Source organism: Oncorhynchus mykiss, chromosome 12 (assembly GCF_013265735.2).
Source record: "Oncorhynchus mykiss isolate Arlee chromosome 12, USDA_OmykA_1.1, whole genome shotgun sequence".
Taxonomy (NCBI): domain Eukaryota; kingdom Metazoa; phylum Chordata; class Actinopteri; order Salmoniformes; family Salmonidae; genus Oncorhynchus; species Oncorhynchus mykiss.
Genome location: NC_048576.1, coordinates 21,556,637 through 21,582,590, shown reverse-complemented (window position 1 = coordinate 21,582,590; position 25,954 = coordinate 21,556,637). Strand labels below are relative to the sequence as shown.

The window sequence follows — 25,954 nt, the reverse complement described above, 5'->3', positions numbered from 1 at the left end:
AGCATTGTTTGATTTTGAATACAGGTAAAACTGTTTTGAGGCGAATGTTTCATTTTCAGAGGCTTGAAGATGAGGATTTGTGTTTAATGTTTTCAGGAAATGGAGCAAGGCTTCAGAAATTGTGTTGTAGCAATTGAGAGAGAGAGAGAGAGAGAGAGAGAGAGAGAGAGAGAGAGAGAGAGAGAGAGAGAGAGAGAGAGAGAGAGAGAGAGAGAGAGAGAGAGAGAGAGAGAGAGAGAGAGAGAACTGTAACAAGGATGCTTTCCATCTCTCTGTACAGAAACAGAGTGTATCGGGGCGATATCAGACATACCTTGGTTACTGGTAGCCTATGTCAGTCCTTTTATCTTTGCGTAACAGTCTTCATCAAGCGAGCAAGGTAACATGCGATTAAGGATTACATTCACTTCTCATTAGTAACGCCTTGGTGTTTTGTTCATGATTTTATGTTATGATATCAAGTGGGGTGACTGAGGAGACCCAGATGGGGTCTTAGCCTAGACTACACTCGCTTCTTTTGTCCTCGATTGTACTACTGGCATCTGGAAACAAGCCCCGCGTTTAGCGCACTGGAGCGAGATTTACTGCCATGCTGCTAAGGAGTAAGCAATCAGTCGCTGAGTAAGCAATCAGTTGGGGGGCAGGAGTTCGCCCGAAAATATCTTCTCTCTTGAACTAATTTGGAGAGGATGCCCTGGGCAATAGAATGGACATGTGATTCTACGTTGGCTTATTGTTTTTGACAGCCTTCTTGCCCACTCTTATCGCTGCGGCGAGGATGGTGCTGAATGGACAGCTCCTTTGATGCGCGGGAGCACTGAGGTGGCTATGACGAGACTACGTGCCAATACACATACACAAATATTGGCCACTAAACTTGGAGTGCACGTGTTATTCTTTCATGGGTAGATGCTGAAGGATTCCTCTCGGTTTCATGGCTGGGGCACGGCGGATAAAAACTTTGTTGACTTTAAACATCTGCGTTTTTGTGGGCATTATACTGTTCTCGATTTACTGCAGAATTCAGGATCGCTCAGAGGAATTCATGAAAAACGGCAGGACTACTGAGCAAAGATCTAACCGTAGAAATGGAAAAATCACTAACTTTGTAGACAAGCAGGCAATTCTTCAAAGGCTCGAACATCTTGAGGACGTGGTCTACCATCAATTAAACGGTAAATGATTGATTGATGTGATCATGAACATCAAGAGTCAGCTTGGTGTAACTTTATTTCACCCCATGTCAGGGCTTTATTCATGAATTGTATAGTGCTTCAAGTAAATCATGCATTTGACAGTGTTTCATGGATTTGCCTCATCTCAGGTGCCATACAACCCAATGGGTATCGTACTTTTCTTATCTTGGAATAACTGATCAACCTGGCCTGCATCTACCTCATCCATATTTACAGTACCATTCCCAGCATCACTTTCAGCCCACATGTCTACCCTGCTTTTCAATCATCCAAAAATAACCTAGACAAAGGGCGGTTTTCCTTCCAAAATACTAGAATTATACAAGTCTAATCCATATGGAGAGTTATAGTTTGTTTTATATAACAATTAATTGTGGATCATTAAAACTATTACAGTATATAGACTGTGTGACTGGCCATAATTATGTAGTTTTTATTAGATCAGGAGTGGCCAATACTTACTGGAAGATACTAATAAGGTGCTAATCAGCAGCTTGATTAGCTGAATCAGATGTGTGTTAGAGGACTGTCTGGAAACAAAAGCCTGCACATCCAGTAGCTCTCCATAGTTAATGTCCATGGTCCCTCTTTTTAGCACCGAAAATATTTAATAACATTCTCTTTGAGGAGTATAATTAAAATCCATTACAAAGCAGTTTAGAAGGATGGATGGTGTGTCAGCCTTAATAGATGGGTTTCAATCTTGCTCCAAACAATTGTAAAGGACAATATCACCTCTTCTTTTACTGCACAAGGACTAAGGACTAAAATTAATGAATAACAAAGTCACCCAAGAAGAAATCTCTATACCCCACTGTCCTGAGGTTATATAATAATAAATAAATAATAATACATTTAATTTGTTTACTGCTTTTCATTAGTGTTATCTCAAAGCTCTACATAGGCAAAAATACAAACAATGAATAGTATTTTTTTTAAACAATATAAACATTACACATTTAGAATCAAAGCAGGAAATAGCAATTCTGAATCCTAAAAGGACTTTACAGATTAGGACTATAAAATAGAAAGTCAGTAGAAATATGTTGTTTTAAGCAGGGGTGCAACTTTCACTGGGGACGGGGGGACATGTCCCCCCCACATTCTGAAATTGCATTTTTGTCCCGCCCAGTTGTATCATTGGAATGTGATACAAAATGAAGCAACGGTGTACTTTAGGACCATGTGGACTCCTCAGAGCGCTCGAGGTAGGCTGTTTGGAATGTTCATCCGGCTGGATAAAAAACAATAATAATAATGTATGTCCCCCCACTTCTAAAACCAAAGATGTGCCCCTGATTTTAAGGCCCGTTTTAAAAGATCCAATTGATGAAGCAGCTCTCAGATGGTCAGGGAGAGCATTCCATAGGCAAGGAGCAAGGGAGCAGAAGGCTCTGTCCCCCATAATATGGAGATGTGTCTTGGGGACTTGAAGAAGTAGGGAGTTGCTAGAGCGAAGAGGGCGAGGTGGCTAATTTATAGAAATGAGGTCGCTGATAAAGGTGGGAGTCAATCCATTCAAGGCTTTAAACACTAGGAGGAGGATTTTAAAGTCAATCCTGTAGTTAACCGGTAGCCAGTGGAGTTCAGCAAGGATGGGGGTGATGTGGGCTGACTTCTTGGTCCTGGTCAGCACTCTGGCAGCACTATTCTGGAAAGTTGTAGCCTCTGAAATGATTTAGCTGGAAAACCTCGATCAGAGTGTTGCCATAGTCGATCCAGGAGATGATGAAGGTGTGGATGAGTTTCTCTGCATCTGGCTGGGAGTGCGATGGTTTAAACCATGCAATGTTTCTTAGATGGACAAATTATGTTTTGACTGCCAAGTTACGTATATACAGTTGAAGTCAGAAGTTTACATACACATTAGCCAAATACATTTAACCTCAGTTTTTCACAATTCCTGACATTTAATCCTCGTACAAATTATTTGTCTTAGGTCAGTTAGGATCACCACTTTATTTTAAGAATGTGAAATGTCAGAATAATAGTAGAGAGAATAATTTATTTCAGCTTTTATTTCTTTCATCACATTCCCAGTGGGTCAGAAGTTTACATACACTCAATTAGTATTTGGTAGCATTGCCTTTAAATTGTTTAACTTGGGTCAAACGTTTCGGGTAGCCATCCACAAGCTTCCCACAATAAGTTGGGTGAATTTTGTTCCGTTCCTCCTGACAGGGCTGGTGTAACTGAGTCAGGTTTGTAGGCCTCCTTGCTCGCACACGCTTTTTCAGTTCTGCCCACAAATTGTCTATAGGATTGAGGTCAGGGCTTTGTGATGGCCACTCCAATACCTTGACTTTGTTGTCCTTAAGCCATTTTGCCACAACTTTGGAAGTATGCTTGGGGTCATTGTCCATTTCGAAGACCCATTTGCGACCAAGCTTTATCTTCCTGATTGATGTCTTGAGATATTGCTTCAATATATCCACATAATTTTCCTTTCCTCATGATGCCATCTATTTTGTGAAGTGCACCAGTCCCTCCTGCAGCAAAGCACCCCCTCAACATGATGCTGCCACCCCCGTGATTCACAGTTGGGATGGTGTTCTTCGGCTTGCAAGCATCCCCCTTTTTCCTCCAAACATAACGATGGTCATTATGGCCAAACAGTTCTATTTTTGCTTAATCAGACCAGAGGACATTTCTCCAAAAAGTACGATCTTTGTCCCCATGTGCAGTTGCAAACTGTAGTCTGGCTTTTTTATGGCGGTTTTGGAGCAGTGGCTTCTTCCTTGCTGAGTGGCCTTTCAGGTTATGTCGATATAGGACTCGTTTTACTGTGGATATAGATACTTTTGTACCGGTTTCCTCCAGCATCTTCACAAGGTCCTTTGCTGTTGTTCTGGGATTGATTTGCACTTTTTGCACGAAAGTACGTTCATCTCTAGGAGACAGAACGCGTCTCCTTCCTGAGCGGTATGGTCCCATGGTACTTGCATACTATTGTTTGTACAGATGAACGTGGTACTTTCAGGCATTTGGAAATTGCTCCCAAGGATGAACCAGGCTTGTGGAGGTCTACAAATTTGTTTCTGAGGTCTTGGCTGATTTCTTTAGATTTTCCCATGATGTCAAGCAAAGAGGCATTGAGTTTGAAGGTAGGCCTTGAAATAAATCAACAGGTACACCTCCAATTGACTCAAATGATATCAATTAGCCTATCAGAAGCTTCTAAAGCAATGACATAATTTTCTGGAATTTTCCAAGCTGTTTAAAGGCACAGTCAGCTTAGTGTATGTAAACTTCTGACCCACTGGAATTGTGATACAGTGAATTATAAGTGAAATAATTTGTCTGTAAATAATTGTTGGACAAATGACTTGTGTCATGCACAAAGTAGATGTCATAACCGATTTGCCAAAACTATAGTTTGTTAACAAGAAATTTGTGGAGCGGTTGAGAAAACAAGTTTTACTGACTCCAACCTAAGTTTATGTAAACTTCCGACTTCAACTGTATTAGATATAAAGTTGATATATCAGTGATGAAATTCAAGCCAGATGGTGACATTTCTGCAGCAGGTTTGGTATTTGGTATTTGTGGTATTTTATTAGGATCCCCATTAGCTGTTGCAAAAGCAGCAGCTACTCAACCTGGTGTACACAAAATATGAAACGACTTAATACAGAACATTAATAGACAGCTCAACGACAGAACTACATAACATTTTTTAAAGGCACACATAGCCTACATATCAATGCATACACACAAACTATCTAGGTCAAATAGGGGAGAGGCGTTGTGCTGTGAGGTGTTGGTTTATCTGTGTTTTGAAACCAGGTTTGCTGTTTATTTCAGTAATATGAGACGGAACGGAGTTCCATGCAATAATGGCTCAATATATAATTTCTTGAATTTGTTCTGGATTTGGAGACTGTGAAAAGACCCCAGGTAGCATGTCTGGTGGTGTAAGTGTGTGTGTCAAAGCTGTGTGTAAGTGGACTATGCAAACAATTTAGGATTTTCAACACATTCATGTTTCTTATAAAAATAAGAAGTGATGCAGTCAGTCTCTCAGTCCCTGGCATGCATAGTATTTATAACAGCCCTCTGATTACAATGTCAAAACTGTTAATTGATTAGGAGCTGAAAAATTGTATGGTTGAGAGGGATGAGGCAAAAGGAATGGCAAATAAGTCTGGCTGCCCAACCGATTGGCAAACTTGTTGCAAATTGAGAAATCATGTGACTAAACTAAATAAAAAGAAGAAGAAACTACACTATGAAATCAAGATAAATGAAATAAAGAATGATAGTAAAACGCTTTGGAGTACCTTAAATGAAATTCTGGATCAAAGGGCAAACTCAGCTTCATCATTCATTGAAACAGATTGCTCATTCATTACAAAAACAACTGATTTTTCCAACTACTTTAATTATTTTTTTAATTGGCAAGATTAGCAAACTTAGGCATAACATGCTAGCAGCAAATGCTGACACTACACATCCAAGTATATCTGACCAAATGATGAAAGACTAGCATTGTAATTTTAAATTCCGTAAAGATACTGGCTCAAATAGCCGACCAATCAGCCTGTTACCAACCCTTAGTAAACTTTTGGAAAAATTTGACCAGATATAATGCAGTAAACAAATTGACAACAAACTTTCAGCATGCTTATAGAGAAAGACATTCAACAAGCACTTACACAAATGACTGATGATTGGTTGAGAGAAATTGATGATAAAAAGATTGTGGGGGTTGTTTTGTTCGACTTCAGTCTAACATGTGTTAAACTAACATGTGTTTCTCAAACTAGACACAAATTTACTTGTCCTCTTGCTCAGTTGTGCACCGGGGCCTCCCACTCCTCTTTCTATTCTGGTTAGAGCCAGTTTACTGTGTTCTGTGAAGAGAGTAGTACACAGCGTTGTACGAGATCTTCAATTTCTTGACAATTTCTCACATGGAATAGCCTTCATTTCTCAGAACAAGAGTAGACTGATGAGTTTCAGAAGAAAGTTATTTGTTTCTGGCCATTTTGAGCCTGTAACGGAACCCACAAATGCTGATGCTCCAGATACTAAACTAGTCTAAAGAAGGACAGTTTTATTGCTTCTTTAATCAGGACAACAGTTTTCAGCTGTGCTAACACAATTGCAAAAGGGTTTTCTTGTAACGCTTGTTGTTGGGAGATAGAGAGGAGGACCAAGGTGCAGCATGGTAAGTATTCATATTCTCTTTTAATGAAAACGAATACTTGAACAAAAACAACAAAACACGAGAACGAAATAAAAACAGTCCTGAGCGGTGAAATACAAACACAGAACAGAAAATATCACCCACGAAACACAATAGAAAACAGGCTACCTAAATATGGTTCTCAATCAGGGACAACGATTGACAGCTGCTTCTGATTGAGAACCATACCAGGCCAAACACAGAAATAGTAAATCATAGAAAAACAAACATAACCCACCCAACTCACGCCCTGACCATACTAAAACAAAGACATAACAAAATAACTAAGGTCAGAACGTGACAGTACCCCCCCCCCCCCCCCCAAAGGTGCGGACTCCGGCCGCAAAACCTGAACCTATAGGGGATGGTCTGGGTGGGTGTCTGTCCGCAGTGGCGGCTCTGGTGCGGGACGTGGACCCCACTCCACCATAGTCCTTGTCCGCCTCTTAGCCCGCCTCCGTGGGTTCTTTAGAGCGCCGACCCTCGCCGCCGACCTCGGACTGGGGACCCTAGCTACGGGTCCCGAACGGACGGGAGACTCCGGCAGCACCGGACAGGCGGGAGACTCCGGCAGCTCCGGAGAGAAGGGCGATTCCAGCAGGGCCGGCGTGACGGGCCATTCCGGCAGCTCCTGGCTGACGGACTGCTCTGGCAGCTCCTGGCTGACGGACGGCTCTGGCAGCTCCTGGCTGACGGACGGCTCTGTCAGCGCCTGGCTGACGGACGGCTCTGGCAGCTCCTGGCTGACGGACGGCTCTGTCAGCGCCTGGCTGACGGACGGCTCTGGCAGCTCCTGGCTGACGGACGGCTCTGTCAGCGCCTGGCTGACGGACGGCTCTGGCAGCGCCTGGCTGACGGATGGCTCTGGCAGCGCCTGGCTGACGGACGGCTCTGGCAGCGCCTGGCTGACGGACGGCTCTGGCAGCTCCTGGCTGACGGACGGCTCTGGCAGCCCCGGACAGACGGGCGACTCTGGCAGCCCCGGACAGACGGGCGACTATGGCAGCTCCGGACAGACGGGCGACTCTGGCAGCTCCGGACAGACGGGCGACTCTGGCAGCTCCGGACAGACGGGCGACTCTGGCAGCTCCGGACAGACGGGCGACTCTGGCTGCTCCGGACAGACGGGCGACTCTGGCAGCTCCGGACAGACGGGCGACTCTGGCAGCTCCGGACAGACGGGCGACTCTGGCAGCTCCGGACAGACGGGAGACTTCGGCAGCTCCGGAGAGAAGGGCGAATCCGGCAGGGCCGGCGTGACGGGCCATTCCGGCAGCTCCTGGCTGACGGACTGCTCTGGCAGCTCCTGGCTGACGGACGGCTCTGGCAGCTCCTGGCTGACGGACGGCTCTGGCAGCCCCGGACAGACGGGCGACTCTGGCAGCCACGGACAGACGGGCAACTTCGGCAGCTCCGGAGAGAAGGGCGAATCCGGCAGGGCCGGCGTGACGGGCCATTCCGGCAGCTCCTGGCTGACGGACTGCTCTGGCAGCTCCTGGCTGACGGACGGCTCTGGCAGCGCCTGGCTGACGGAAGGCTCTGGCAGCGCCTGGCTGACGGACGGCTCTGGCAGCGCCTGGTTGACGGACGGCTCTGGCAGCGCCTGGCTGACGGACGGCTCTGGCAGCTCCTGGCTGACTGACGGCTCTGGCAGCCCCGGACAGACGGGCGACTCTGGCAGCTCCGGACAGACGGGCGACTCTGGCAGCTCCGGACAGACGGGCGACTCTGGCAGCTCCGGACAGACGGGCGACTCTGGCAGCTCCGGACAGACGGGCGACTCTGGCAGCTCCGGACAGACGGGCGACTCTGGCAGCTCCGGACAGACGGGCGACTCTGGCAGCTCCTGGCTGACGGACGGTTCTGGCAGCCCCGGACAGACGGGCGACTCTGGCAGCCACGGACAGACGGGCGACTATGGCAGCTCCGGACAGACAGGCGACTCTGGCAGCTCCGGACAGACGGGCGACTCTGGCAGCTCCGGACAGACGGGCGACTCTGGCAGCTCCGGACAGACGGGCGACTCTGGCAGCTCCGGACAGACGGGCGACTCTGGCAGCTCCGGACAGACGGGAGACTCCGGCAGCTCCGGAGAGAAGGGCGATTCCGGCAGGGCCGGCGTGACGGGCCATTCCCGCAGCTCCTGGCTGACGGACTGCTCTGGCAGCTCCTGGCTGACGGACGGCTCTGGCAGCTCCTGGCTGACGGACGGCTCTGGCAGCGCCTGGCTGACGGACGGCTCTGGCAGCGCCTGGCTGACGGACGGCTCTGGCAGCGCCTGGCTGACGGACGGCTCTGGCAGCGCCTGGCTGACGGACGGCTCTGGCAGCTCCGGACAGACGGGCGACTCTGGCAGCTCCGGACAGACGGGCGACTCTGGCAGCTCCGGACAGACGGGCGGCTCTGGCAGCTCCGGACAGACGGGCGGCTCTGGCAGCTCAGGACAGATGGAAGCACCTGTAGGGAGAAGACGGAGAGACAGCCTGGTGCGGGGGGCTGCCACCGGAGGGCTGGTGCGTGGAGGTGGCACCGGATAGACCGGACCGTGAAGGCGCACTGGAGCTCTCGAGCACCGAGCCTGCCCAACCCTACCTGGCTGAATGCTCGCCGTAGCCAGGCCAATGAGGCGAGGTGGAATAGCCCGCACTGGGCTGTGCTGGCGCACCGGGGACACCATGTGTAGGGCTGGTGCCATGTACCCCGGCCCGAGGATACGCACTGGAGACCAGATGCGCTGAGCCGGCTTCATGACACCTGGCTCGATGCCCACTCTAGCCCGGCCGATACGAGGCGCTGCTATGTACCGCACTGGGCTATGCCTGCGCACCGGGGACACCGTGCGCCTCACGGCATAACACGGTGCCTGCCCGGTCCATCTCTCTCCACGGTAAGCATGGGGAGTTGGCCCAGGTCTCCTACCTGACTTAGCCACATTCCCTGTGTGCCCCCCAATACATTTTTGGGGCTGCCTCTCGTGCCTGTTGCCCTGCCATGTACGTGTCGCCAACTCCATTCTCCTGTAACCCTTATCGCACTGCTCCAGAGAATCCCAGGTGGGCTCCGACACTCTCCCTGGGTCGACCGACCACCTTTCTATTTCGTCCCAAGTTTTCACATAGTCCAGATCTCGCTGCTGCTGCTGCTGCTGCCTGTTACCACGCTGCTTGGTCCTTTGGTGGTGGGTGATTCTGTAACGCTCGTCGTTGGGAGATAGAGAGGAGGACCAAGGTGCAGCGTGGTAAGTATTCATATTCTCTTTTAATGAAAACGAATACTCGAACAAAAACAACAAAAAACGAGAACGAAACGAAAACAGTCCTGAACGGTGAAATACAAACACAGAACAGAAAATAAGCACCCACAAAACACAATAGAAAACAGGCTACCTCAATCAGGGACAACGATTGACAGCTGCCTCTGATTGAGAACCATACCAGGCCAAACACAGAAATAGCAAATCATAGAAAAATTACATAGACAACCCACCCAACTCACACCCTGACCGTACTAAAACAAAGACATAACAAAATAACTAAGGTCAGAACGTGACATTTCTAATGATCAATTAGCCTTTGAAAATGATAAACTTGGATTAGCTAACACGACATGCCATTGGAACACAGGTGTGATGGTTGCTGATAATGGGCCTCTGTACGCCTATGTAGATATTCCATTAAAAATCTGCCGTTTCCAGCTACAATAGTCATTTACAACATTAACAATGTCTACTCTGCTTTTTTGACACCACACTCCAAAAAGCAAGTTCTGTTTATTCCAACAGTTTGCTAAGAGCTGGCAGAAAAATTATAGGCCTGCTGTTTGAACCAGTGAAGGCCGCTTTACCAGTCTTGGGTAGCAGAATTACTTTGGCTTCCCTCCAGGCCTGAGGACAAAGACTTTCCTCTATGTTCAGATTTTAAATGTGGCTATAAGGGTAACAGGAGAACATTTTAAGGACGGGTTCCTCGAATGCAGTCCTTGAGAAGATCACAAAGTTGAAATATGAATACAATACCATCCTTCCGAAATGGGTGGGCTCTTTACTTGCTAGAACGCAACAAAGTTATTTTGAACTGGGTGACAAACCACATAAATTATTAGCAAGACAGCTAAGGCATGTACAGGCATCTAGAGCTATTCACAAAATAAAAGACAAGAAGTGTAAAATAGTAACCGATCCGCAGGATATTAATAAATGCTTTGCGCAGTTTTACTCAGAGCTATACCAATCAAAATGCGAGGCTACTGATCCACAAACTATGGAACGCTTTCTCGCTGAATGTGAACTTCCTAAACGAGACAGGGGGGCAGCTGCTGCACTCGATGCAGGGATAACTTTGGAGGAAATTAACACAGCGATAGCACAATTTACAAACAGCAAGGCCGCTGGGCCCATGGATATGTAATAGAATTCTACAAGAAGTACTGCGCCAGTCTAGCTCTCTACTTATGTTGCGAATGTTTAAACAATCCAAAGAAAATGCCAAAACTCCCGCAAAAACTGTATGAGGCTACAATAGCACTGATCTTGAAAAAAGATAGAGATTCCATGGAGATGTCGTCTTATCACCCCGTGTCTTTACTCCCCATAGAAAACAAGGTGTTGACAAAGATATTGGCTCCGGTTAAAATAAAAGGCACGCAGCACAAAATGTCCCCATATGCAGACAATATTATTTTGTTTTTATCCAAGCCTAAAACTTCTATTCCCCTCTTACTTAACTTGATAAATACATTTGGCTCCCTCTCTGGCTACAAGATAAACAGGCAAAAAAGTGAATTGATGCCGATATCCCGGCCTGTGGATATGCAATTTTTGCAATCTACCCCATTTACAACATTGATGGACAAGTTCACAAGCCTTGGCATTGTAGTGACAAGAGACCTTGTTCAGCTATTGAAAGCGAATTGGGAAATGAAAATGTATCAGCTTAAAAAAAATACAGATTTTTGGAAAACTCTGCCTATCTCCTTGGTTGGTCGTATAAACGCTATTAAAATGGTTGTCCTACCCAGGTTTCTTTACCTCTTCCAATGTCTACCCAAATTCATACCACAAATTTTAAGACACTGGATTCAATAGTAACTCCATTTTTATGGGATAACAAGGCAGCCAGAAATTCAAAGAAGCATTTATGCAAGTACAAAATAGAGGGGGGCTTTGGCCTTCCTCACTTCAAACTGTATTATTGGGCTGCTAATCTGAATATTGTGTCTTTCTGGAGGGAAAGTTTACCTGGAATGCGACAGAATGATATGCCTTCATGGCTTTTGATTGAGCAGGCCTCCTGTCAACATTCCTCACTTCTGGCACTTGTTAATAGTCCATCATATGTGAAAAAAAGCCACTTATGACTCTAATCCAGTCATTTGTCATACTCTTAGGATCTGGAAACAGATTAAGTATTTTCTTAACATACCCACTGTATACATTGACAGCCCGATTTGCCTGAATCACGCTTTCTACCCTGCATTGGATGAGGGAGAAGGGTTGGAGGGAGAAGGGGCTCACGGTTCAAAAATAAACATATCCAGGTGTTAGAATGGCCAAGTCAAAGTCCAGACCTGAATCCAATTGAGAATCTGTGGAAAGAACTGAAAACTGCTGTTCACAAATGCTCTCCATCCAACCTCACTGAGCTCGAGCTGTTTTGCAAGGAGGAATGGGAAAATATTTCAGTCTCTCGATGTGCAAAACTGATAGAGACATACCCCAAGCGACTTACAGCTGTAATCGCAGCAAAAGGTGGCGCTACAAAGTATTAACTTAAGGGGGCTGAATAATTTTGCACGCCCAATTTTTCAGTTTTTGATTTGTTAAAAAAGTTTGAAATATCCAATAAATGTCGTTCCACTTCATGATTGTGTCCCACTTGTTGTTGATTCTTCACAAAAAAATACAGTTTTATATCTTTATGTTTGAAGCCTGAAATGTGGCAAAAGGTCGCAAAGTTCAAGGGGGCCGAATACTTTCGCAAGGCACTGTATTTTTAACATCATCCACATACTGTAAGAGTCACAGCTAAATCTTTTGTATGATCTCTTATACACTATTTTAGCATCAGCTGTTGGAACTTTGGCTTTCCTGGATATAGCCACTATATTGTGATCACTGCATCCAATGGGTATGGATACAGCTTAGAACACTGTTCTACAGTATTAGTAAAAATGTGATCGATACATGTGGATTATCTTGTTCCTGTAGTGTTTGTAAACACCCTGGTAGGTTGATTAATAACCTGAACCAGATTACAGGATCTGGTGACAGTAAGAAGCTTCCTCTTGAATGGACAGCTTGATGAAAACCAGTCAATATTCAGGTCCCCAAGAAAGTAGACCTCTCTGTTTACATCACATACACTATCAAGCATTTCACACATATTATTTAGATACTGACTGTTCACACTTGGTGGCCTATAGCAACACCCCAAAATAAAATCCTTTAGATGGTCCAAGTGAACCTGCAACCACAACACTTCAATAGCACTTGACATAAGATCTTCTCTAAGCATTACAGTGATATTGTCACGTTTAATCAAGGTGGGTGGAATCAGGCGCAGAGAGCAGATAGCGATATAAAGTTGTATTCTCCGGTGAACAAAACAAACACGGTCAACCCAAACACACACAGGGTGAAATTATCCAACACAGGATAACAGACTAACCGGAGAATAAGAAACACAAAAACACCGATAGACGAAATGAATGACAACATAAACAATCCCGCACAAAACAAGGGTGGGACAACCTACATTATATACAGACACTAATTAACTAAACAACACACAGGTGCAGCCAATCAGACAAAACCAACAGATACACGAAAAGGGATAGGTAGTGGCTAGTAGGACGGTGACGACGACCGCCGAGCACCGCCCGAACGGGCAGGAGAGCCAACCTCGGCGGAAGTCGTGACAGATATGTCTCTATATACAGCAACATCTCCCCCATAAGCATTTCTGTCTCTTCTGTAGATGTTATATCATTGTATTGCTACTGCTGTATCATCAAATTAATTATCTAAGTGAGTCTCAGAAATGGCTAATATATGAATGTTATCTGATGTTAGCATATAATACTGAAAAGAGCAAACAAAGTAAGAGAAAAAAATATGTACATTCAGCTGTCCATTAATCAATTAATTTATATTTTTGTCACCTTCACCTGGGATTTTTGTCACTTTCACCTGTGACAGAGAGACACCACTGACCTCAACGGTACTCCAGCCGGCTTTGGTCTTTGTCATGGTAGCTAGCAAGGTAGATTATGCTGTTACTCCTCGCAGTTCCAGACAGGGCAGGTCACAGGGAAGATTGAAAACAACAAACAGCAGGGATCTAGGCAGCCACAAAACCCGGGCTTTCCACGATCACAGTCACAATGGCTAACCGCGTCGCGGGCTGTGTTCAAGCCCTCAAGAAAACCCAGCTAGCTTAATATGCAACTAGCTAGCTGCAACACATAGCTGCAATGCCAAATAGCTCATCAGACCTGTCCTTGATTGGCAGGATCACTGAACAGAGATTAGCAGTCCCAGCAACTGATGGTAACTGCATCGTGGGATCCAAAGGGTTTGACTATTAAGGATGTAGGATCATAATTTGATCACTCTTTTGTAGCTGTGAATTTTCCTGAACTGCAGGATATGCAGATGAGCTTCGGGATTTACATAAATTCTCTGAAAACCCGCACTAACACACGGTTATATTAACAGTATTGCACTGTTCATGTAGCCTACTTTTGGCCAGCTAATGGCCTAACCACCGGTCAAGCAACATTCTGGACTAAATGTTCAAATCCTGTTGCTGCAGGATTATTTTACTGTGACAATATAGGTCAAATTAAGATCCTACATTTGTATACCACATTTACAGATTTATCTTCAGTATCCAATGTGGTGTCTGATCCATTTGCTTTCTAAAATCCACCTCAAGGGACAAGCTAATTGAATCAATTAATTAAGTCAATAATTAAGATTTGACTATGTCACTTTGACACTTATTATCAGTGTTTAAATGCATAATCAGTTCAGAAATTGGATTAGCAAGATGCCAGGTCCTGCTGTACTACTGACAGTATAAGACATTCTACTCACATTACAAGTCAATCATCCTGTCCCCTTGTTGTGTATTCCTCTCCACTAGTAGAGTCTAGATAAAGAATAATAATAACAACCTTGAGCTTCCTTCTACCTGGCCCTCCTGTTTGTCAGTCAGACTGGGAGTTTCTGAAGATGATTTTAAGTATTATTTCATCCAACGGCATCCTATCTTTAACAGGGAAGGTGCTGGAGTCAGTCAGTAGACATGTCAATTATTTCCCCTGTCTACACTTCTATTGCCAACTCTCCAATTCATCTAGATGCTCACATTTGGTTTAGTTTCTCAACGGAAAAGAGACGGCTCAAATGATTGACGAATTGAGATGAAAGGTGTAACAGCTTGCTGGCAGCAAAATGAGTCTAACATTTTCCTCTGAATTTCCACAGGGCTGGGAAAGCCGGTTGGATTGCTGGAGGGACAAATGGGTCTGAGACAGGGGCAGGCCAGGAACCCTGCAACCCTGAGAAACCCTGTCCGTGACCCAGATGGGGGAAAATACAAAGATTATGGTTACAATGCACAGCTGAGCAATCAAATCCCTCTGGATAGATCCATTCCCGACTACAGGCCGAAAAAGTAGGTCCTAAACCCTGCCCTCACAGCTTGAAAACAAAGAAGATAACATTTGAGTTTAGGGAACTGATGTGACAGCTTCTCACTAAATTGTGTTGACAGGTGCAAGCTGATGACTTACCCAGATGACCTCCCTCAGATGACGGTGGTATTCATCTTTGTAAACGAGGCCTTGTCTGTGATCCTACGGTCAGTCAACAGCCTGGTCAATCACACACCTGCATACGTCCTCAAGGAGATCATCCTGGTGGACGACAACAGTGACAGTGGTAACTCAAGGGCTTTTCCAGTGCGCGTGTGTGTATATGTGTGTGGACATGTTTAACTATACTTGTGGGGACCACAAGAATTGTAAACTAATAAAAATTGGACCATCTGGGGAGATTTTGGTAGTCCCCACAAAGTCAAATGCTTTTTCTAAGGGGTTTAGGGTTGAGGTTAGAATTAGTGTTAGTGTTAGAATTAGGTTTAGGGTTAGGAGCTAGGGTTAGTTTTAGGGTTAGGCGCTAGGTTTAGATTTAGGGTTTGGGTTAAGGTTAGGTTTTGGTGTTAAGGTTAGGGTTATGGTAATGTTTAGGGTTAGGGGTTAGTGGGTTGTGGGTTGTCCCCACAAGGTTAGTTATACAAGACTGTGTGTGTGTGTGTGTGTGTGTGTGTGTGTGTGTGTGTGTGTGTGTGTGTGTGTGTGTGTGTGTGTGTGTGTGTGTGTGTGTGTGTGTGTGTGTGTGTGTGTGTGTGTGTGTGTGTGTGTGTGTAAGCGTGAGGGTGAGTGAGAGAGACCTACCTGAAATTATTGTTTTCTAGTTTTTGCTCCAACACTTGATTCTTTGTTTGTTTTTTCAGTGGACCTAAAGCTGAACCTGGATCAGTATGTGAATAAGAATTATCCAGGCCTAGTGAAGATTGTCAGAAATAGCAGACGAGAGGGACTTATACGGGCCAGAATCCTTGGATGGAAAGCAGCCACTGCACCAGTTGTTGGCTTCTTTGACGCACATGTTGAGTTCAACACAGCATGGTGAGAAAGAGATTCTCATTTTCCCACAGATTGAAAAGGAGTTTAAAATAATCTCATGCATGATCAATCAATCAGATGCAGATTCTTCATAACATTGCGGTGCAACACTCATTTTTCCTCCAATATGTAGCAACATACTGTACTATTATAAGCCTGGAATTCATTACACTGAGACCTGCTGATAGAGTTTGTGCGTCTGAGTCTTAAGACAGTCTGACAGAACAAGACAAGGAGGTACAGTAGTCACTGCAATCCATCTTCACCACGCCACTTTGGAAAGAGCAATTCATTCAGGAAAGGTTACACTAACTCTCAGAGGTTATCCCTATTTGTTCTAAAATGATATTGCAGCTGTGAAATGTAGACTCCTTATTTGCACTCTTTGCTAATGTTATGACCGCATTGGAAAATTCTCTCTGAATGCATCAGTTAATTAGTTTGACACTTAAAAAACAGAACCATGTGTCCCATGTGAGGCCATCAGCCTGAGCGTTTCACTACAGCCGTAATACAGAGAACTGCTAGCTACATACATTAATATTGATTTGGTTTTGATCTCTGGAACAGGCGTGAAATGGGAAAGGAGGTGTCAAGTGTAAGGAAAGATGAGAAGTGCACCTCCCTCTGCTAGCAGTGAGACGTCAGGATGTTTTGATGATGATGAAATATTTGAACGGACTGCGGTGGTCCCGTTTTCCATCTGGGAACAGATGAGATGACAGAAACATGATTTACTGTCATGAAACCCCCACTTTTAAAATGTTGCAGATTTAAAGCTAATTTCCTGCAATTCTACATATTTTGCGTGTTGCGTATCTTGTGTGTTGACATGATACCTGGCTGACTCAGCAAAATCAATGGGGTCCCCTGGCAAGGCTCCTGGGCAATTAATCTGGCCAATGTGGCTATGATACATAGCCTACAAGATGAAGATAAGTTAGGCCTACCTATCTAACATGAGCTAGTTGATTAAATGGACATTTCTGACAGGCTATAAATAGCTCTCTAAGGTCTGTCAGAGAATGACATAACAAGAGGAAAACTGCCCATGCCTACCACATTGTTAAATTGCACCCTGTTCATGATACTATTAAAACGCTCAACAGCAGTAAGTTGAAAGCCCGACTGAGTTCCTAAAAACATCTGTATTGACCCTGTTCTGGGTCTGGATCCGGGCTACTTGTTGAGTATGGTTGATATTGTACAGTTACCAGTAAACATCTCACACTCCTGATATTACAACATTTATAGAGGTATAACATGTAACTAAAATGTGTCTCCTTTCCTCCTTTGATAGGTCAGAGCCAATCCTAACAAGAATCAGGGAGGATCGAACACGTATTATTCTGCCGTCGATCGACAACATCAAGCACAACACGTTTGAGGTGCAGCAGTATGCTAACGCAGCCCATGGCTACAACTGGGGCCTGTGGTGTATGTACATCATACCCCCTCAGGCCTGGCTGGACAGAGGAGATCAGACGGCCCCCATCAGGTATGGGGAAAAATATATATCTTAGATATTATTGGGGGCTATAAGGGCACAAGGCGAGACCCAGATGCAGACACGGGAGGCAGATGGTTTGAGTCTTTGATATTTATTATGATCCAAAAGGGTAGGCAAGAGCATGGTCGTGGACAGGCAAAAGGTCAAAACCAGTTCAGAGCCGGGACGCAGGGATAAATACACCGGGGAAAATAAGCAACACCTGGAGGGGGTGGAGACAATCACAAGGACAGGTGAAACAGATCAGGGCGTGACAGGGGGCAGGTGCTTTGGCGGCACTCTGGTGCAATACTCTGATGTATGTTGTTTTACTGTAAATGATGGCTTGAAAAACATGTTCTTAAAATGTGCAATATTTTACAACACGCTTTTGTACTGGGCAGTTATACAAGATGTGATTTCTCCTGTTCAGGACCCCTGCCATGATTGGCTGTTCCTTTGTGGTGAACAGAGAATACTTTAGAGAGATTGGCCTTCTAGACCCAGGCATGGAGGTGTATGGAGGAGAGAACATTGAGTTGGGCATGAGGGTAAGTTTCTAAGTGGTACATGCTTAAACTAAGAAGTGAGGAAAATGTTGTGTAAAGTAATCCGTTAGTTTAAGCTTGGTAAAATGCAATCCCTGTGATCCATGATGTGTTAGCCTAGTACAAATATATTATAGAGCGAGAAAATCATTAGGTCTTTGTGACTGGAGAGTTTAAGTGTTTGTGTGCTGGAAGTCATGAATGAAGTTCAATTAAGCTCCGTCACAGTAAAAAGGATGTGGGTGTGATTTAATTTGAACGTAAACTCCAGCAAATTATTCTATTGATTTTGGCCTCATTTTCATTTGAGTGATCCAAATAGATTTCAAAATCTTTTTAAACGGGATCAGCTGCCATTATCTGAAGTATGATTCAAAAGAAGTTCAGTTTTACTAGTGAGCACAATGGAAAAATCCATCCTATCATTGACCCGAGGAGGTCCAAAAATAACTTAATTCTGATAGTTTCCGGTGATTTGACATCAATGTCTTGTTATTGAAACATATGGGGCTGTTCTGACTAATTTCTCTCCCTTCATGTTGCAATCATGTTTTCTGTGTGGCTCTGCTGAGATCATTAAGTAGTCATTAGGCTCTAAGCATACAGGGAGACCAGTTGGCATGAATATGGATGAAAGTTATCCTGCACCGTGGCACCTGGGATTCTGCTGAATAACAAAAACATGCCCTTGTAGTACACCAAAAACATTTGTCAAGTGATTTGTGAATTCTTTATTTCACAAAAGGCCTGTACCCATTTGGATTCCTTTACTCTGCAATAATATTACTGAGATAGTTTAATGTTTTTGGGAGAGGACTATTTTGGTTTTTGTAGACAGTCAAAAAGTATGCAGTGACATTGGTGTGGAAGTTGTGTCCCAGTGTGAGAATTTAATGTGATCCAGAACTCTGCAGTCACCTACCAGCGTCCCACTGGCACACAGGCTGGTGCGTTGGCATATTTTACACTTCATTGCCCCAGACATGATCGTTATGACGTGAGAGGCATTGTGTGGGAAACGAGAGGACACGCAGGAGAGAGATGGATGTGGAGAGAGGGAGGGGTACGGAGAGGAGGAGAAGAGCCCATGTTTGCACCTATTACTGTCAGCGGGGAATAAAATTCAAAAAATGTGGTCCAGGTAGAAGAGACAGTGGGAGTGGAAGAGGGAGACAGCACAACAATAAATAAGAGAGAGTTGATTGTATCAAAATAGATTTAAGCCATATAATACTATTTTGAGGTACCTCTCAGAGTATGGAGAGGTACTCTAAAAAACAACTCTCAGTGATGTGCTCACAGTGCTGGAGTATGGAGAGGTACTCTAAAAAACAACTCTCTGTGATGTGCTCACAGCGCAGGAGTATGGAGAGGTACTCTAAAAAACAACTCTCTGTGATGTGCTCACAGCGCTGGAGTATGGAGAGGTACTCTAAAAAACAACTCTCTGTGATGTGCTCACAGCGCAGGAGTATGGAGAGGTACTCTAAAAAACAACTCTCTGTGATGTGCTCACAGCGCTGGAGTATGGAGAGGTACTCTAAAAAACAACTCTCTGTGATGTGCTCACAGCTCTGGAGTATGGAGAGGTACTCTAAAAAACAACTCTCTGTGATGTGCTCACAGCGCTGGAGTATGGAGAGGTACTCTAAAAAACAACTCTCTGGCAACACCACCAGCACAGTATAATACACACAATAAAGTGACCCTTTGTCTGAAAAATGTCCAAGCAATTGTGGGCAGTTGCCTCTGCAACTCTCTCAACAATATTCATTTTTAGAATACAAAACTATATTGCTATTGTGCTCAGGGCAGGCTTTGGTCTTTCCTTCTTTTTCTTTCTTGAACTGTCTATGTTATTGCTTAGGTATGGCAGTGCGGAGGGAGTATGGAGGTTTTACCTTGTGCTCGGGTGGCACACATTGAACGCACCAAGAAACCCTACAACAACGACATTGATTACTATGCCAAGCGCAATGCCTTGAGGGCAGCCGAGGTATGGATGGATGACTACAAATCCCATGTATACATGGCCTGGAATATCCCCATCAATGTAAGTCTAGTGTAGTTCCCTAAACGGGAACAATATTTTACAGCTCAATTGCGTCTACTAACTTCTGATCTTAATTGGTCATTGTTTTTGGTGCTGTGAATTGTTTTCTAACAAATCAGAACCCTGGGGTTGATTTTGGAGATGTTTCTGAGAGAATCGCCTTGAGGAAGAAATTGCAATGTCGCAGTTTCCAGTGGTACTTGCAGAATGTGTATCCAGAGATGCGAGTGTACAACGACACCATCACCTACGGTGAGGTACGGAACAGCAAGGCCAGTGGCTATTGCTTAGACCAAGGACCAGATGATGACAGCAGTCCAATTCTCTACCCGTGCCATGGCATGACATCTCAGGTCAGGGGATCTTATGCTGTTTAACTATAAATTCCTTTTTAATTTTTTTTTTTACTGTGACACAGGTAGGGTATATTCCAGGATTCTTCCTGTTTAGATATAGCTGGGGGAAAATATGATCTTCTGGCTTTCTCTTACACAAGTGAAGCGCTTACATTAGAAAACATAAATCACTTCCACATACACCCTGCCCCCTCACACAAAACCACAATACATCATCCATCCCTGCACTTTCGCTTTCAAGCCCTTCCATTGTTCATCTCACAGTGGTTGTTTGTGATGTTATCTCGCTTGCTTTAGCATGGTATTTCTGTGAATTCCAAATTAATATGCTTGACACAAGCCAATTATACACTGTAAGGTTAGGCTTTCCCTCTACTCAGAATAGTGCAGCAGCACCTGTGATGGGCTCTAACATCCTCTCTGGCATCTAGTTTCCTGAGTGTTGTTCACTATGAATAATTAAACCCTGGCTTCTGTAATCACCTGTGCCCTTCACTGTGAATGGATTGAAGCTAACGTGTAGCTTATGAAATTAAATATTAGGAGTTGTGTGAAATTAACTCGGCAGATAGGATCACTGGGTGTCATTTATCAAACATGCACTCAAAACAAAGGTATGTGTGGTCCATTAAACTCATAAACAATTGAGCTTTCCCCTGCATGGAACATACAGTCAACGCCATATATACAGTGCATTCGGAAAGTATTCAGACCCCTTGACTTTTTCCACCTTTTGTTACATTACAGCCTTATTCTAAAATGAATTAAATACCCCCCCCCCCATTAATCTACACACAATACCCCATAATGACAAAGTGAAAATCGTTTTTTTTTTTTTATGTTTGCAATAAACGGAAATACCTTATTTACATAAGTATTCAGACCCTGTCTGGTGGACGAGGGAGGAGGGTGGACACCAAGTCTATGTGAGGGAGTGTCACGCTCATCACAGAGGCTTTGGGACATTACTCAGGTAAAACTTGAAAATGTCATGGCTTGTGGGGAAACAAGGATTCCTGCTATGAGGATCTGCTATGAGACTCGAAATTGAGCTCAGGTGCATCCTGTTTCCATTGATCATCCTTCATGTTTCTAAAACTTGATTGTGGTCCACCTGTGGTAAATTCAATTAATTAGACATGATTTGAAAAGGCACACACCTGTCTATATAAGGTTCCACAGTTGACAGTGCATGTCAAAGCAAAAACCAAGCCATGAGGTTGAAGGAATTGTCCGTAGAGCTCCGAGACAGGATTGTGTCGAGGCTCAGATAAAAATCCAATCCAAAATGCTGGAGTATAATTTTGCTTTACTGTCCAAATACATATGGTGTTGATACCTGCACACATTCCTGTGATACCAAGGATACATTATCATTAGCTATTATTTCAGCCAATTACGCAGCAAATATTTCAAGAGGCACCATTACTTACCTTTGTACTCAATGCGTCAAGAATGATCTTTCTCATGAGACAGTTCAAGTATTATGTACACAATTGTGTCCAACGACTATATGGGTGCTTGCATAGGAAGAATTTGTGTACAACCTTTCATATTGACGTTTACCGGGCATTGACGTGATTTTTTTTTAGCTGGCCCGTTACACCTCAGTGGGGCTTCTGCAGCTAGGTCCCCTGGGCTCCACTACGTTCCTGCCCAACACCAAGTGTCTGGTGGATGAGGGACGAGGGAGGACGCCAAGTCTAAATAAATGTGAGGGAATGTCACGCTCATCACAGAGGCTTTGGGACTTTACTCAGGTAAAAAATGTCATGGCTTGTGGGGGGGAAACAAGGAATCCTGCCTGCCAAATATATATTGCTTGTTAATACTGCAATAATAATCACCGCTTGTTCCTCTTCCCTCTGTAGAATGGCCCAATAATCAGCAGAGACACTGGTCGTTGTTTGGAAGTAGAGATGTCCAGAGAGGCCAGCTTCGGCCTGCGCCTGGTGGTCCAGAGATGCTCTGGTCAGAAGTGGACTATTAGGAACTGGATCAAACCTCCACGACACTGAGGGTGGTCTCACACTCAAAAGGAGGTACACCATGTACAGGCCAGCTGATGTCTACAAAGGGACATGGGATCCTTAACTTGTAGCACTTGTACAATCCTCTTCACAAAGATTGTGTTCCTTTGGATTGAGGCTATAGACTCTGTTGTCTGTCCCTTTAAAGGTCAAGGAATTTCAAAACATCTCAAGCACCTCAAGACCAAGTCATCACAAAGTATGGAGGATACATATCCCTACGAAGAACCATAGAATGTACCATATCCACTACAGAGATTGTCTAAGACAATGAGATTTGTGGTCTGTGATACTGAAGGATTTAGTATAAACGAAGTGGCATCTCTTCACAAACCTGCACAGCAAAATCAATGGTGTACATTTAACTATGAAATGTAAAATTTACACTATTTTCAGTGAACATATGAGTGTCACTGAACTGGTGGTCAATTAACACTTTTGAAAGTGTTAAAGATGTAACACTGTTGCAGTGCTCCCCATTCAACTCTTAAAGTGTTCAAATGAACTTGATTGTGGTGTTTGCATAGCTCTATTGTAGAAAAATAGCAACACCTACAGTGTAAAACATAATACTTGGTTTAGAGCAGGGCTTTCCAGCCCTGTTCCTGGACACCTACCGTCCTCTCGATTTTGAAGATGACTCAGGTTAGTTACAACTGGGGTTGGAGCGAAAACCTACAGGAGGGTAGCTCTCCAGGAAAAGGGTTAGAGAGCCCTGATTTAGAGTAAACTGGACTCCCTTTGCTGATGCTGTTACACTTTCTCAGTGTAAGAAATTAACAACTGTTACAGTATATCATTTTTGGATTTTAACACTGTTTGGTGTAAAGCCTAATTTGCATATTTATTTGAGTGAATTGTAGAGTTACTACCCATGACTGTATTTGTTAGTGATTTGTTAGGTTATTGAATTCTTTCATTTTAAAGGCATGTGGCTTTCACCAAGTGAGTACCTAGGCAAATGCAATCATTACAATTTTACTCTATGACAATACAATACATACAGTGAGCTCCAAAAGTATTGGGACAGTGGCAAACAGGTTGTTGTTTTGGCTCTGTACTCCAGCACTTTGGATTTGAAATGATACAATGGCTATGAGGTTAAAGTGCAGACTGTCAGCTTTAATTTTATGCTATTTGGATGCATTTGCTGTTTGTTTTGGTTGTGTTTCAGATGATTTTGTGCCCAATAGAAATTAATGGTAAACAGTGTATTGTGTCATTTTGAATTATTTTATTGTAAATAAGAGTGGTGTTGTAGTACTCAAGACAGTCCGTTTTCGAGACCACATATTGAGTGTCTCAGTCTTGTCTCGATATCGGATACATTTGTACTAGGTCTTGACTGGGTCTTGGACAGTGAGGACTCCTAATTTCTTCCCGAGGCCAGCTGAGACCAGCGGATTAAAAAAGCTTCCATTCAGCCAGCGCATAAAACCGCTTTGCCAGGCCAAATATATACACTTCTTTCTTGAAACACGAATACAGTGCCTTGCAAAAGTATTAGTCCATGGGCGTTTTTCCTATTTTGTTGCATTACAACCTGTAATTTGAATGCATTTTTATTTGGATTTCATGTACTGGACATACACAAAATAGTCCAAATTGGTGAAGTGAAATGAAAATAATTACTTGTTGCAAAAAAGAAAAAAAAAATGGAAAACTGGTGTGTGCATGTGTATTCGCCCCCTTTGCTATGAAGCCTCTAAATAAGATCTGGTGCAATCAATTACCTTTAGAAATCACATAATTAGTTAAATGAAGTCCACCTGTGTGCAATCTAAGTGTCACATGATCTGTCACATGATCTCAGTATATATATACAGTGGGGCAAAAAAGTATTTAGTCAGCCACCAATTGTGCAAGTTCTCCCACTTAAAAAGACGAGAAAGGACTGTAATTTTCATCATAGGTACACTTCAACTATGACAGACAAAATGAGAAAAAAAATCCAGAAAATCACATTGTAGGATTTTTAATGAATTTATTTGCAAATTATGGTGGAAAATAAGCATTATAAGCAAAGTTTATCTCAATACTTTGTTATATACCCTTTGTTGGCAATGACAGGGGTCAAAAGTTTCCTGTAAGTCTTCACAAGGTTTTCACACACTGTTGCTGGTATTTTGGCCCATTCCTCCATGCAGATCTCCTCTAGAGCAGTGATGTTTTGGGGATGTACACTCCACAGAGCTGGGCTTTCTGGAAGAGTGGCCAGGAAAAAGCCATTGCTTAAAGAAAAAAAATAAGCAAACACATATGGTGTTCGCCAAAAGGCATGTGGGATTTACCCCAGACATTTGGAAGAAGGCACTCTGGTCAAATGAGACAAATATTTAGCTTTTTGGCCATCAAGGAAAATGCTATGTCTGGTACAAACCCAACACCTCTCATCACCCCAAGACCACCATCCCCACAGTGAAGCCTGGTGGTGGCAGGATCATGCTGTGGGGATGTTTTTCCATCGGCAGGGATTGGGAAACTGGTCAGAATTGAAGGAATGATGGATGTCGCTAAATACAGGGAAATTCTTGAGGGAAACCTGTTTAGTCTCCCAGAGATTTGAGACTGGGACGGAGGTTCACCTTCCAGCAGGACAATGACCCTAAGCATACTGCTAAAGCAACACTCGAGTGGTTTAAGGGGAAACATTTAAATGTCTTGGAATGGCCTAGTCAAAGCTCAGACATCCAATTGAGAATCTGTGGTATGACTTAAAGATTGCTGTACAACAGCGGAACCCATCCAGCTTGAAAGAGCTGGAACAGTTTTGCCCTGACGAATGGGAAGAAATCCCAGTGGCTAGATGTGCCAAGCTTATAGAGACAGACCCCAAGAGAGTTGCACCTGTAATTGCTGCAAAAGGTGTCTCTACAATGTATTGACTTTTGGGTGAATAGTTATGCACGCTGAAGTTATTTCTTGTTTTTTTCACAATCAAAAATATTTTGCATCTTCAAAGTAGTAGGCATGTTGTGTAAATCAATCGATACAACCCCCCCCAAAAATCTATTTTAGCTCCATGTTGTAAGGCACCAAAATAGGAAAAATGCCAAGGGGTTGAATACTTTCGCAAGCCACTGTACAATATCTTAGCAGCCTTTATATCTATTATAGAATTTTTTTGCACAGTGGCAAACATATAGGTCTTCAGTGTGTGACAGGTTTGTGATTCTGAAAGGACAGCAACCGTAATACTAGCTCCCTCATGTATGAGAGTGCATTTTTTGAAAAACCCAATGGGCCAGTGGTGTCCACTTCCGGCGCCGACAGAGATGGCCGCCTCGCTTCGCGTTCCTAGGAAACTATGCAGTTTTTTGTTTTTTTACGTGTTATTTCTTACATTAGTACCCCAGGTCATCTTAGGTTTCATTACATACAGTCGAGAAGAACTACTGAATATA

General features: G+C 44.0%; 1 protein-coding gene across 1 annotated transcript; it reads left to right on the top strand.

Annotated features, from left to right (window-relative positions):
- The first annotated feature begins 299 nt into the window (after positions 1-299).
- On the top strand, positions 300-22,722 carry LOC110536817 (polypeptide N-acetylgalactosaminyltransferase 9-like). Its single transcript, XM_036937185.1, has 10 exons — positions 300-1,175; positions 14,873-15,062; positions 15,162-15,328; positions 15,903-16,077; positions 17,375-17,572; positions 17,997-18,114; positions 19,979-20,164; positions 20,284-20,517; positions 22,113-22,280; positions 22,392-22,722. The coding sequence occupies exons 1-10, from the start codon at positions 935-937 to the stop codon at positions 22,536-22,538; spliced, it is 1,824 nt and encodes a 607-aa protein (XP_036793080.1). The 5' UTR covers positions 300-934; the 3' UTR covers positions 22,539-22,722.
- The last annotated feature ends 3,232 nt before the right edge of the window (positions 22,723-25,954 follow it).

What these genes read in the sequence shown, in the direction of transcription:
- LOC110536817 (XM_036937185.1), top strand. Translation starts at nt 935, where the DNA reads ATGGCTGGGGCACGGCGGATAAAAACTTTGTTGACTTTAAACATCTGC. An exon ending in GGTCTACCATCAATTAAACG is followed by an intron (nt 1,176 to 14,872) that starts GTAAATGATTGA and finishes GAATTTCCACAG; the next exon opens with GGCTGGGAAAGCCGGTTGGA. An exon ending in GGACGACAACAGTGACAGTG is followed by an intron (nt 15,329 to 15,902) that starts GTAACTCAAGGG and finishes TTGTTTTTTCAG; the next exon opens with TGGACCTAAAGCTGAACCTG.